At 36.6% G+C, this 15345-nt stretch overlaps 1 protein-coding gene across 2 annotated transcripts in view; it reads left to right on the forward strand.

Annotated features, from left to right (window-relative positions):
* The window catches only part of LOC118195637 (uncharacterized), a 70386-nt gene that overhangs the window by 22824 nt on the left and 32217 nt on the right, over nucleotides 1-15345 (forward strand). For both annotated transcript variants that reach the window (XM_085822946.1, XM_085822948.1), the window contains exons 5-6: nucleotides 2414-2530; nucleotides 8424-8751. In XM_085822946.1, coding sequence (XP_085679072.1) covers nucleotides 2414-2530; nucleotides 8424-8751 — 445 coding nt within the window. The remainder of the gene's footprint in view (nucleotides 1-2413; nucleotides 2531-8423; nucleotides 8752-15345) is intronic.

Below are 15345 nucleotides of genomic sequence, written 5' to 3' on the forward strand. Positions count from 1 at the left end.
TAGTAGTACAGAATGTGCGGGAGGGAAGAACCAAAACATTTTAAAACAAAAGTGTATTATTGAAGTTCGTTTATCAAGTGTTCCTTTTCACTAAATAAGAAAGTACGTAGTTTTTATTTTTAGAATATCACCAGCAGCTATACGTCATTGCCATACACATTTTTTTCTCTTCCCCTTTAGAAATCGTATTAACCGTGATGTTGATGTCCTTGCTAACGCTAGGAATAAACAAAAGTAACAAAAAATAATAACTAAAACAAATAATATTGAGGCAACTCATGCCTTGAAACTCATTCATCTCGTAATATTTTAAAGCGAACCTCAAAGCGGTTCACTGAATGCAAAACAAAAAGTTAGATCATAACAATAAGGCTTATAACATCTTACAGGTTGTATTTCTGGAATCTTAAAATTCACAGTTTTAAATATATAAAAATAGCATCTTACCTGTTATCCAAAACAGAGTTTTAATGCTTATGGTTCTGTTTTTAATTGCTTTGCAAACCAGTGCCAACTACAGCTTCAAAATAAAGAATAATTAGATTAAGTATTATGATATTTTCCAATGCTTTCAGATATTGAATTAGTATTTTTGTGTGTTAAGAGTTCGTATAAACTTCATGAATAAACATGCCAGAAGAGAAAAATAATTAAGCAAAAATTTCGAACCCTTCTTGAAACTCCAAGAAATAACAATTTTTACAGATGAAGATATCCGAAGCAAATCATTCGGATACTGTCATTAATTTATATCCCAAATGTAAATACTATATCGAATATAAAAAAAAGTATGGCAACACTTAAGACTCTGTCTGCGTCCACGGCACACACATTCGCCTTTTCTAATACGTAGCGTATTCGGAAACTAAGTATCGTTTCATTCTAGCGCCGTCACAGCGCTGTGGTAGGCGTCCCGCACATGCTCACTAGTCTTTCTTGTTCACTGACTTTCAATTGCCGCCATTTTGGTTGCTCTATGTTGTGTTTTCAGTTTGCTGTGCGCATTCAAAATGTTTAAAACAATTAGTTCTCCCGCTGACTGTGAGATTCGTGCCGTGATTAAATTTTTGAAAGCGAGGAATGTTAAACCGGCCGAAATTTATCGTCAAGAGGCAGAAGTTTACGGTGAATACGCGATAAGTGATGGAATGGTGAGAAAGTGGGTAAAAATGTTGTTTAATGCAGGTCGAACAAATGTCCACGCCGAGGCTCGGAGTGGTCGGCCTTCTGTTGTCACCGATGATTTGGTAAGGAAAGTTGATGAAGCAATTCATGAGAACAGACGCTTCACAATGACAACTCTTTCAGAGGCATTTCCACAAATTTCACGTACTGTTTTGTTCTAAATTGTGTCTGACCGCTTGAATTATCGCAAACTGTGTTCCCAATGGGTTCCAAAAGTGCTCACTGATGTTCACAAAACAAAGCGACTTGGTAATGCCCTGACATTTCTCACGCGGTACAGTGATGAGGGAGAAAACTTTTTAAACCAAACTGTGACAGGTGATGAAACTTGGGTGTGTCATTTCACACCAGAATCGAATCAACAATCGATGGAGTGGAGACACACTCATTCTCCGAAAAAATAAAAGTTCAAAGTGACAATGTCATCACAAAAAATCATGTGCACTGTCTTCTGGGATAGGAAAGGCGTTTTACTTACTGAATTTCTTCCCAGAGGTGAAACCATTAATGCGGCACGATATTGTGAGACTTTAACAAAACTAAGGCGTGCCATTCAAAGCAAACGAAGAGGAATGCTCAGTAAAGGAATTGCGTTGCTCCATGACAATGCTCGGCCCCATACTGATGGTGTCACTCAATCGTTAATTCGACAGTTTCATTGGGAGCAGTTCGATCACCCGCCATAGAGCCCGGACTTGGCGCCGTCCGACTATCACTTGTTCCTGCACATGAAGCGCAGCGCGAGCTTGGTGGCAAGCGCTTTGGATCTGACGATGACACGAAAAGTTCTGTGGAGTCGTGGTTATCGAAACTGGCGGGAAGTTTCTTTGACGATGGTATACAAAAACTGGTCACCCGCTATGACAAGTGTTTGATCATTGGCGGAAACTATGTTGAAAAATAGTTTAAGACATGTATTTTCATGTAAAAATAAAATTGGATTCGAAAAAAATTGTTTTACTTTTTTTTTTTTTTTTTTTTAACGGTACTTAATTTTCGAATACGCCTCGTACTAAAAGATCCTTGCACCATGGCATATGTTTCGCTGGGGAGTCTGATTTCGCTACTATAAAGCTTCTAGCTGCACTTCAATGTCAACTAATCAAATTTAAGAAATTTAACAAGAAAATCCAAAAAATAAATGCTAGTCCTGAGAAACTAAAGGAGATAAGTGCAATGCTTATTTGCAAAATTGAAAGGTATTTACTTACTTCTTATTTGCTTCCAGAACGCAATTCGTAATACTCTGAAACTAAACCCGCAGTTCAGGAAGATAGATGGAAAATATTACTTACAGAGACAAGTTGAATCTGAAGAAGTTATGAATCACCACTCTCACAAGCAGGTAATATATTTTTTAGTTTACAATCTGAAATACTTTGCATCTGAAGAGCTTACAATCTAAAATATATTCCTAATAGTAAGGCAAAAGGATAACCGAAAGGTTTTTATAATGAGCTTGATTACTTCTATTATAAAATATATCTAAGTTTGAGAAATAAGTAGACAGACCTCTTTATATTGCAGACTCCCCCCCCCGAAAACTGCGTAAGAGCCTGTAGTATGTAGACAATAAAAAAATACTCAGTATTTGCAGTATCTCAAATAACCTCTTAAATCAAATCCTTCTTCCTTCTGAAAACGAATCGATATAATGGTATTGTCGACAGTAGTGGGTAATTGATAGTTGTGTGCTAGGAGGCACAACGCTCAAAAGCCCGTAGGCAGAACATGGAAGCTGGATAACTGGTATGGGGAAAGACAGCACAACCGAGATAAGAGATGTTGATGAGATGATATAGTTCGATAAGAGTTCGAAAATATTTTAGTCATTATTTCGGCAGTAATTTTTCTAATTAATTAATTTTTAAGATCTTTTATGTTTTCCCCTTAGCAACTTATGTATATGTATAAAATTTAAGGAAATAAATCACTACTCATCGGGACATCATTTTTAAAAATTATTTAGCTAAATTTTAAATTGAATTGCAAATAAAAACGAATTTTATTTGAGAAATCCAACTATGTGAAAAAGGCCACTTTTTTCTTTTTATTTTGTCTTCCTAATCTCAACTGATTTAGCGCTTGATTTTTTTTAAAGTCCTAATTACATCTAAAAGAATTATATCAATTTTTTTTCTATCTATAATTAGTATGAGTATATTAGATAGTATTATTAGTGAGTTATTAGTATGTTAGGTAGTATCTATAATTAGTATGAGTATGTTAGGGAGATAGATGGATTTGTTAAGAATCCGTCTATCTCCCTATTTGTCAGTCTATCTATCTATCTCCCTAGCTTTCTATCTATTTATCTATCTGTCTGTGTATATATATCAAAATTAAATACGAAAGGTAGGCTACTTCCTAAAAGCAAATACACGAATTAAAACAAAAACATATACATTCCAAAATACAAAAACAATGCAAACATTTTAAAAACTATAAAATAAAGAATACAAAATTGTAAAAAAATTATTGGAAACACCTTGGTATTTTTCAAGGAACAGAAGAATTTTCACCAGAGCCATGATTCTGAATTATATCTAGATGATTGTTAATATTGAAGACTTTAAAAAAATATATAGTAATTGTCAATAAAAATAATTAAAGTGCTCCAAAAGTGCAACAAAATAAAGATACACAATCCTTCTTTTGTAGATTCTTACCATGATCAAATATTTACTGGTAATCTGGAAATAGTTAATGATTATTATTTAAAACAACTTATGAAAAAAATAACTAAGTTTAGGACAATCAGTAAAGTTTCTATGGCGTTCAAAGCGTCGAAAGAAAACTGATTATTTCATTTTTGAAAACCAACTTTAAGCTTAGTCTGCCAACTCATACCTTTATGCAGTGGAAAAAAGAAACTTTGAACTTATAAAGTATTTCTCCTGCCTGCTTAGATGCTTTCGTGGTGTAACGACAAGCACACTCGGCGCGTATCGAGAGGTCCGAGGTTCGAAACTCGGCGAAGGCATTGCTCATTTTTTCATGTTTCTTTGTTTAAAAAAAATTAATGCTTCTACAGTGGCGCCCGAACTAAAAGGGTGGTGTATTATTATTCTCTACCACCAGGATTTGGTGATTAGATCCCCTAATTCCCAGTCGCTCTTTAAAAGGGGGAATATATAAGGTATTTCTTCCGCCCTCTTAGCATGCCTTCGTGGTGTAATGGCCAGCACATTCAACGCGTATTCGAGAGGTCTGAGGTTTCAGTTCCGGCAAGAGCATGGCTCAATTTTCATGTCTCCTGCTTCGAAATAACCTAATGTCTCTACAAACTTTATAAAAGAATCGAACTAGCACTTAATTTTCACAGTTTCAAAGGTTCTTGGACAAAGCGAAAAGAAAACTTCTGAGCTTAAGACCAAATTCACCATAACTAAAATAGACAAAGCTAGTAAAAATTTCCGCATTATCAACAAAATATTTTACTATTCCCTAATTGAAAAAGAACTTAATTTACCTACTACTTATTGTGTTTCTAAAAGCAAAGGAAAAACAAATATTAACAAAAATTTCATGCTTTTCGTAAGAAACTTCATTGATTATTTAATTCTGAGAATAATAGATTTGCAAACTTGTATGCACTTCCCAAGTTTCACAATAACCCTATTAAATTCAGATATAATATTGCTAAGGGTACCAAAAACCAGAAGAAGAATTTTAACTACATTTTTTTCACTTAACAAGACATGTAAATTTATTTTTAAAAAAGCTCACGAAAAACAGCACTTTAGATGGATCATTAACAGCAACCTGTATTATGTAAGCAGTTAAAAATCTCAATATAATTAATACCAATTGCTATGACTTCAAGAACCTACGTAGGTTGGGGCAAAAGTCATGGCAACTAATTTTTTTCTTGAAGATAACAGTCCGGTTGGAAAATGTGACATATACAGATGAAAGGACAAGGTCCTAACTACATGTGTGGACAATGAATAGCACTGAAATATCGTAACACACGAATTTATTACGGTAGTATACAGGGTAATATGGCCTACACCGTGCAAAAGAATGATAACACAATACACATAAAATTGACATGAGTCCCTGTAGTACCGTGCAGTCACTGTTCTGCCAAGAGGAACAAAGTGGCAAACAATGACACCCCTGACGTCATACGATCACCATCAATTTGACTGGGAAAGGACTCTGACGGACCTTCTGCTGCCTTGGTGATCCAGGATGTCGCCACTCCTCGGATTGACATTTCAGTTCTGGTTTGTATGCCCTGGCCCAAAATTCATCGATAGCGATTATTCGTGAAAAGAATTGATCGCCGTCCCGTTGCCAGCGTGCAAAGGGGTCGAAGCATATTGCATAGCGCACCCACCTTTGAACTTCCGTCAGGGCATGCGGTACCCACCGCGAAGCGATTTTGCGTAGCTGTAGCTCATTACGCAATATCCTGTGGACGGTGCGTTTCTCGATGTCACTTGCCCTCTCCAACTCCAGTAACGTCCATCGTCTGTCTTCATTCATGAGGTGCTCGATGACGGCACACTCACCAGTCGTCTCGAACGTTGCTCATCACTGGTTGACACACGTCCTTGCTGAAACTTTCTTACCCACGTGCTACTGTACGAGATGGTAGGGCATTATTCCCAAGGGCTTCTACTAATTCACTGTGACATTCCATCGCATTTCGCCTTCGGAGAACGGCTATTTTGATGTAAGCGCGCTGCTCAACACTGGTTATTTCCATCTCGCACGACACTCGCCAACTGAAATGATTTTAGAGCCCTCGCTACCACACAGCCAGCTATCACAGAGCTATCTGTTGTTCTGCATACACACTATGCCTGCAGAACTTCCACATGACACATATATGTTTTGTGATCCGTTCACATATCTACAAGAAAAAAATAGTTGCCAATGACTTTTGCCCCAACTCTCGTATATATATTTCTCTGCCACTTAAAGAAATCTACAGCAGTCTTCTAGAACTCCAGAGATGTTTAATCTTTGATATAATTTTAAACTCTAAATACATACCATATGCAATTAGAACTTTTCTGTTAATAGCGGTAGTGCAGCAAATGTTCATAAGTATTCATTGGGTATATAACAAATTAAAAAGTCGTCCAGCCGGGATAGTGTTTAGTAACTCTGACTGTTGTACTGAAGGGCCCAGGTTCGAATCCCAGAGAAAGCATGGATATTTGTAAATGCATAGTGTCTGCTTTGAGACACTCCAAATATGCAGCGAGCCGAACGTCCTCTCGAGAGGTTGGTGTTAGGGGAAGAGGGTGGGAGATCCTCGGGCCCGTACCTTCGGCGTACTTCCCAGCAGAGTTGGGGGGGGCGGAACGGAGCTAAAGTCGGGCTTTCAACCTATATGGTGCTCAAGGCTCATGCCAACGCATATGATTTCCTGCCACAATGAATACCTTGCCTGGTGCTGTCCATTTTCAGGCAAGTGAGATTGGTAACAACAATAACAAATTAAATGTAGTATTTAAAATTATATCAGTTAGAGATGTAACTGAAAAAAAAAATAAACATTTAAGTTATTAAGAAAGGAGTTTATTCCCTCCATATTACTTATTTTACTAAGCAGTAAATGACCCTATCCTAGAAAAAAATTGTAAAGGCCATGTAAAAAAGTAAAATAAAGATTTTGTTTCCAGCAATGACAGCACAGAGAGAGAAAGAGATTTAAAAAAAAATATGTAAATCAAAATTCTAACTTTAATTTGAAGTAGCCCTTAAACTCTCAATTTTAATTTGGTTACTTCGTTTTTCTGTTTTAAAAATTGTAACTGCTTATAGAAAATTGCTTAAATTTCGTCATTTGAAAATTTATCCTTCTCGTGCGATTCTTACATAACACTAATAATCCAGATACTTATAAGTATGATACTTATGTTTACATAGCATTCAGCCATTACATAACGTTCAGCCAATACTTATTTCAAATTTGAAAATAGAATTTAAAATTAATCGATTGAGATAAAACTGACTAAAATTACATTGTTCTGAATGGGGTTTTCATCTTAATAGACACATCGCATAAGCTCTCTGTGTTTCTTTTCAGGAAACTCATTGACACATGCTGTTCTTTCTTCCATAGAAATAATTGTTATAAAGATGTACAAATAGCAGTAATATAATAAAGAACGAGCGAATAGAATGTGCCTATTAAGCTGTGTACGAAAACATTAAGAATGTGCTTCTCAAGAAAAAAAGAGTTAAATCGGTCACTAGGACTATTAACACCTTTTTATGCACCAGCTTTTTTCGTCACTCCGTGATAATGTTCTGTGATAATGATAATCTCTCCGAAAGAAACAAAAATTATCTAAGTTGTTTAAAAATTAAGAAAAAAACCCCGCGAATTTTAGAAGATGTAGATGTCAATCAAATTCTCATTGCGCGTGGAAGGTACCCTGCTTACTTAAAAAGGTTCCACCTCCAGTGAAATGACATAAGTAAAGTTTGTAATAAATTCGGCGATTCAAAGCACTTCGTCGAGGATTGTTGCCAGACTGGAAGTGTAAAAGGAAGATATAAATTTAAAAAGTTTGAAGATGTATTTAGTAACTATAAATTGTTTCGAAAATTTGAAAGAGCTATTATGCAAATTGTGAATAAGAATAAGAAGGAAAACAGATATGAAGTGAACTTATAAATTTAGGATGAATTTTGATAATATAGAGAATATTTGAATAATAATAATTGAAAGTAAAACTTATAAAGGTTTTACACTTAGGAAAGAACACAGAAATGGAAACGATACCTCTATATACGAATTTCACAGAGAGTGCTTGGGATGTATGTATCTGTTTTACGTGTTGTGGTTTTATTTCTTTTATAGCCCGTTTTTTCTTTCGAGTTTATTATGTTAATTTTATGTATCCGTTATTTAACCGTTTATTTTGTTATGCTTGTTAACGTTCATTTGTTGTTTGATTGGCCTGTCCCCTCATAGCCAGCCATATGACAGGCTTCGCCTGCTAGGTGGACTGAGGACCAATGCTTAGAGCTAACTAACCTTATGCACTATGTATTTTAAAATTCTGAAAGCGAAAATTTAAGCTCTAAATAAACCCATAAACGTAGAAAATTATACTACTTTTCAATTTTTAGGGCGTAACTCGAAATGTTTACTTTAATCACAAGAAAAGTACTTTTCTTTTTATAAATATTTAATTAGAAAAATCTGAGCTTCTGACTTACATACGATATTGCTTAGATATCATTTAATAAATTTCTTTTCGTTTCAGTTTAAACAACAGTGGACTTCTCAGACCATAGGGGAAAACATACATTTTTCCTCAATTCCAGATTATGAAAAAGGTAATACAATTGGCAATTCATGCATCAGAAATCAGCATTCAAATTCACGCACAATCCAATCATTAAAAGAAAGTGCAGTTATGAAACAGATTACGAAAGAAGAAGCAGAAAATATTTCAGTAATGGATATTTCCACATCACGTCCAACTTACGTCAGCAACAGTACTTCATATCTTCTTGCAATGAATATCACGAAAGTAAGCACCGAGAATGAGCATGCAAATTGTTATCAAGAGAACTGGTCGGCAACATCAGGTATGAATTTTTAACCATGTCGTTCAAAATTTGTAACGCATAATATTTTTACCTCAGGAACAATTTGTTTGCATGCTAAATCTGGATATTTGATACACGCATACAGTTGTGAGCATCAAAGATTGCTTTTAAAAAATATATGCATACAAGCTTTATTAGCGCAGATGCAGGAATTCATTTCGTTACACATGAATTCAAAGTATTTTGATAGATCTCTAGATCTTCATTAGATCACATTACGCATTATTCCTTTAAATTTTTGCTATTACCGTGTTGCACAAATAAGCAATTTTAACCGGAAAACTGGGTAATTTTAGCAGGATGCTACTAAAGGACTAAACATCTGTACAACGATTTGTCACAGCGCTATGGTTTAAAAAATATGAAAATTTCCATAACGTGAAAAAAGAATGTAAACGATTATGTAACTGACCTTGGTTGACCTTGGGAAAACTCAAATATCACATGAAGAAAGAAATACGAAATCAACAATTTCAGAGGTCGTATATATTTAAGTTTACATTAAAAATTTTCAAAGTTTAGGATTTCTCTAAATTTGGGATTTTTAATTAATTTTTGTAACAAATATTAATTTTGTATTTTACGTTAATGAACATCAGTTTTGATACTGTAAATGATAGGTATCTAAATTTATGTTTGTAGATGTAATAGTTATGCATTGTGACTCATGACTATCCATAAGTTCTTCCATTCATTTATCAGATCTTCCGGCTATCTTATAGCTGTAGTCAAACTTGTATGAGGCAATGAGGCAAAGAACGTTGAAGGAAAGAGAACATCTACAAAGTCCGAGATCCGGAATCGTTGGGACTTAGCGATTCCGGATTTTAGATCATGGTTTTAAAGCTACTAAATGACACAAAGACATGGCAACATTAGGAATTTTTATTTAGGTTAGGCAACAAAATGTTAACCAACGTTGTCCCAGATCCACAGCAAATGCAACTGGTGCCGTTGCAACCGGGTGTCAAAATTTAGTGACGATAAAAATTTTAGAATTTGGAAGTAGCAATCAGCAAAAATTACAGACAGTTGGATTTTTAGGATTTAGGAGAGGCAGTAGGCAATAGAATTTAGGGGTGACGAAATTTTACAGTTTATTGTGGTATCGGGCAGCAAACTTTAGGGCCCGCAGAGACTGCACCAAGCTGCAAAATGCCTAGCTCCCGCCCATCGTCTCTCATAACTGCTTAAGGGCAAAAAGTATGGACTGACTGACTGTTTGTATATTGCCAGAATGCAGCACATGGCCGCTTGTCCGGCTCCATAAATTGCCATGAAGGCACATTGCAGTAGTACAATCATCAGTTTAGAGAGGTAGGTGGTAATAAGGGGGGCCAACATCGCAGACCAAGCAAGGAAACGATCATGGACAGACGGGTAGTGTGAAAGTCATCAGTGTGAAATAACAAAATACATAAATACATAAATACATAAATAAATACAAAAACTTTTATAATAAAGATACAATCATAAAGTAAAAATATAAAATACAAGATGCTTTACAAATATTTACAATTCTTGATTATGTTGGAAAATTAGAGTCGTGAGTGAGGTGAGCCGCGAGAGGTCTCAGTTTTTCGTCGTCAGAGAGGATAATATAATTAAAAGTATCAAATATAGCAAGATGGTCACAGTTTAGTGCTTTATTAAAAAATTGTGAATTCAGCTTGTGCAGGTGTTCTTTAATTGAATGGAGTTGAAAGTCATGATGCAATGTGACGTTACTAACGTACATGTGCGCATCAGTCATTTGTCTGAGCATTTTATTCTGTATAATCTGTAACTGTTTAATTTCATTATCTTTTACAGTGGCCCATGCAGGCGACGCATAAGTTAAAATAGGCCTGATCATGGTAATATATAGAAGTCTTTTCCTGCGAAGATCAAGGCTGGAGTATTTGCCAAGTAAAGGCCTGAGGCAGTTAATAATGCTGTAAGCTTTTCTCTTAAGGTTTTTAATATGATTCTTCCAGGTGAGTTGTCTGTTAAATACGACTCCTAAGTAAGTGGCTTCTTCAGCATGCGGGACTGTTTCCCCAAACAGTGTAATATTTTCATTTAATTGTATAAGTCTGCGTTTCTTCCTAATCATTAAAAGGTTCGATTTTTGTGCATTAATAGAGATACGCCATCTTTGGCACCATTCTTCAATGTCAGGCATGCGTTGTTGTAGCTTGAAAATAGCATGTTTGGCGCTAGCGGACTCAACGGCTAAAGCCGTGTCATCCGCGTAGCAACCAAGAAAATAGTTAGGATCATTGTCAACATTAGGGAAGTCTGCGACGTATAGGAGATATAAAATGGGTCCCAAAATTGATCCTTGGGGGACTCCAGCATTTATTGGTTTGACACAAGAAGAGTCATCTCCTATGGAAACTGAAAAAGTCCTGTTAGAGATGAAAGAGACGATGAGCAAGATGATCTCTCTGTCAAGATTGTGATGAATTAATTTGTAGATGAGTCCTTCATGCCAGACGCGGTCGAAAGCTTTCGCCACGTCCAGCATGAGGAGAGCCACATTTTGATTTTTGTGCAGTGCGTCACCGCAAAACTCGACCAATCTAATCAGTTGCTTGGTGGTGGAAAGTTGGCTGCGAAACCCGAACTGCTCAGGTGGAAGTACAGATAAGTAGGGTCTTAATCTGATAAGTATAATGCGTTCAAATATTTTTGCAAAACCGGCGAGCAGACTAATGGGCAGGTAACCATCCGGTTTTGTGATGTCTTTTCCGGGCTTTGGAATTAAAATCATCTTTGCATGCTTCCATGCGGTGGGAAAATATTTCATATTCAAACATGCGTTGAGGATGCTTGTATATTTAGTGACACAGTTATCAGGTAGGTTTTTGATAGCGTTATTGCTAATTGTATCATAACCTGGTGCTTTCTTAGCTTTAAGTCTTTTAATAACTTCTTTAACCTCAGTAGGCGAAGTGAACTTGGTAAGATTCCTAGCGGTCGGTGCATTTAGCCAGTCTCTAATGAAATAGGAAACTTCATAAGTAAAATTGATGTTTCTGGGTTCTCTGTTCGGCATAAATTGTTGTTCAAAATGATTAGCAAAGATCTGTGCTTTTTCACTATTGGTGGTGGCAACGTAGTTGTCCGAATAAATGGGTCTGTTGCTGCAAGGCTTACGTTTTAAATTTTTAGCAAATTTCCAAATAGAGCCGTCAGCAGGATTGAGATTGAGAAGTTTCTCTTCCCAAACTTCGTTACGGTATTCAGCAATTTTCTTTTTAATATCTCTGTTTAATTTATTCCATTCTCTTTTAACATGGGGACTCCAGGTCAAATGCCATCTTTTGCGTAATTTATTTCGTTCAGAAATAAGATCTCTGATACTGCGGGGGAGAAAATTGGCGAATTGCTCTCTGCTGATTTCTTTTGAGGCATTATTAATGGCAGATTTGACTCCATTAGTCAAGTTATCAATAGCAACATCAATATCTTTTCTAGTTTTGAGTGGACCGATATTCGGGGGATTTATCTGAAGAATATCTTTATAGAGATTCCAGTCAGTGAGTTTAATTTTATTTGCGTTTTTATCCCTGGCAACTCCTAGGGTGACAACCACTGGCAAATGATCAGAAGTGAGTTCGTGTAGAACTTCAATAGTCATGGGAAAGGAAGTGTTAGTAAGAAGGAGATCTAAAATATCTGCTCTGCGAGGATCATTTGGCCGGTAAGTGTATTCAGCCGGCGCCTCTAATGCAATGGGGTGATTCGTAATAAAATCATGTAAAATTTTTCCATTTTTGTTTGTCTGTCTGCATCCCCATTCTTTATTTTTTGAATTAAAGTCTCCAGCAACGATAAACTGATGATTGTCATGCAAATACTTTTCAGTATATCTTCATTAAGCTCAACATAGGGTGGGTTGTAAAAAGCACTAAAATAAACAGTCCCTATGTAAGGTAGTAATATTGAAACTGTGACCATTTCATTTGTGGAGTTTCTTTTATCGGAAATAAAACAAGATTGCAGGGAGTTTCGTACATAAATTGCGACTCCTCCACCTCTTTGACTCAAGCGATCACATCTATATGTGCGATAATTATTAATATTTATGTTCTTACACGGAGTGGCGTAAGTCTCAGAAATTAAAGCGATGTCAATCTCATGAGTAGTGAGGAAATTGTGTAGTTCCGTGATTTTATTAAGAATGCTGTGAGCATTCCAAAAAACTGCTCGAATGGGGGCCTTATTAATGTTGTGATTGGCCATTATGGTCTCCGGATTGATGAGTTTCTTGAATTACTGCTTTGGTCTGTTGAATTTGCTGTGAAAGCAAAAAGCCTGAGCTTTTAATTACATTAACAAGTTCAGCCAAGTCGGCGAACACCTTTTTCGCTTCACTAATCGTGTCAGAATATATTCCAGTAGAAAGAGCTTGTGCGTAACTTTTGCTTTCCACTACTCTGCTTGTGTAGGCTTTGACTTTCTCTTGTTTTTTCTTAGGGAATTTGTCACATCCTCGAAAATTCGATGTATGTTCTTGAAGGCAATTGGCACATTTCGGTGGTTTTTCTTTATTTTTATTGGGGTAAAGATATGATAAATGTTCTTCAGCGCACCGAACACATTTGGGCGTAAAGTAACATCCTGCTTGGGTGTGGTGGAACCCCTGACAACGGTAACATTGTAGGGGCCCAGCTCTACCTTTATAATCTTCAATTCTTACTCTAAGCCCGCATAGGTTAGTGATGTTATGTATTTCCTTCGATTTATCCTTTCTGGGTAGTGAAACAAGGAATAGAGGCAATTTAATTACCTCGCCATTTCTCCTGCTAGTCATTTGTTTGATAGAACTAACGACTAAATTTTTAAATTTTAATTCCTCATTAATTTCCTTGATTTCTGTGTCATGAAGTAGTCCTCTAATGACTACTTTAATATCTTTATCTTGTGGCAAGATAAATGAGTGATGTTCAATTTTTGCGGCTTGAAGCAGCTTAACTATCACCCTGTAGTCTTCGTCATCTTTAGTCATAATTCTAATGCCTTTAGGAGTTTGACGGCTATCTACTTCAATATTACGCTCTTGAAAGGTTTTCCTGATATTATTCCAGACCTTGTTAGTCACTTTAATGGTAATAGGTGGAATTTTATATTTTCTGACAAAGTTTGTGTCAGTTATCTCATTTTCGTCTTTATTTTGTGGGTGTGTTTCGGTTTGAGAGTGTTCCGTTTTCGGAGCAGTGGTATCCATTGTATCATTTTCGGTTTCAGCAGTAGTGGGTAATCCCTGTTGGTGTTTGTTATTTTGTGTTAACTCATGTTGTTTTTCTTTTGATTGTGTATCATCATTAGATTTCTTATCAATAATATCAGAGTTAATGTGCTTGGTGGCACGTGGTAAGTCATTCGGCATATTTTGTTTTTGCTTTTTCGCCGGCGGTTTTGCCGATCTGGTGTGTACTGTCTGGTCGCCTCTTCGTTTAGTATAAAATTCTTCGTCAGAACTAGTTTCCTGATCGAGTGTAATTTCTTTTTCGGTGTTTGTTCGGTCATTATCATTAAATGTTAGTGGACTGCGTGAACGTTCGTTGTCGCTGATTTTATCAGCTTCGTCAGTTTTTTGTGTGTGTTTCGTTTTATTAGTATTACTATTTTTGTCAGCTAAGTATGCGTTGATGCACGTAAGCATGTGCACGTAGAATTTGTAGTCACGTTCTTGTTCGCAAGTAAGCGCACCATCATCGCAACGCTTATGTTCTAGCTCTTCAATGAGCTGCTCGAAAACAAGGCTAATTCTGTCCATGATCGGTCCGAAAAATCCAAAATCCAAAAAAATCGCAGCGCCCAAGAACGCAGAGAAACCCGCGCCCTGGAACCGGGCCCGCTCAACGGCGTCCCGGCAGACAGATGGGCGGGTGGAAACTCACAAGGCTCCTGACAATCACCTGACAGTGAGAGCTAGGGAGTAACTATGTGAGTTGAAAATCCAGCAAGGAAATAAGCAAATAGCAGTAAACACTCAGCAATTAGGCGTGATAGCAAGAATATGGCAAGATAAGCAAGGCATAATCATAATCCGAATAACAGTCACTGCGTTAGCATGTGTCCGTGCTCATCGAAACGTGAAAACGGCGATTTGGATTTGGCGGAACTCCCCACGATTTCGTCCTTCGCAAGCGAAGGCAACCCTGAGAATGAAAAAGTATGGTCCTTTCCAACATCAATAAATGGTCATCAGTAGCATCAATTAATATCAACCAATCAGTAAAACGTTAATGAGTGCACTTTTATTGGTTACGGTGGGACTTCTTAGCTAGCAGGTGTTTGAAAGAATATTGCCCCGTTGCGGTCACATCATAAATTACAAAAGGGAAGCAAACAACGGGGATGCTACAGTAGGGTAGTCATTTTTAGTTGCCTTTAAAGGCGAAACTTTCCAGGCGAAAAACAATTAAAAAATTAAACGTACTCTGTATTTAGCACTTATTAAACCAATTTTGCTTTAAGCAATGTAACGTCGTCAGCTATTTTCCCACGGACTCCCACGAAGTCTGGGAAAAGGAGACTTCAAATGGGCGCCAGATGACCACCCTGATGACACTTACGAAT

The sequence above is a fragment of the Stegodyphus dumicola genome, chromosome 8, assembly GCF_044657685.1.
Source record: "Stegodyphus dumicola isolate Sdum_Otavi_A_Nest chromosome 8, ASM4465768v1".
NCBI classification, from domain to species: Eukaryota; Metazoa; Arthropoda; class Arachnida; order Araneae; family Eresidae; genus Stegodyphus; species Stegodyphus dumicola.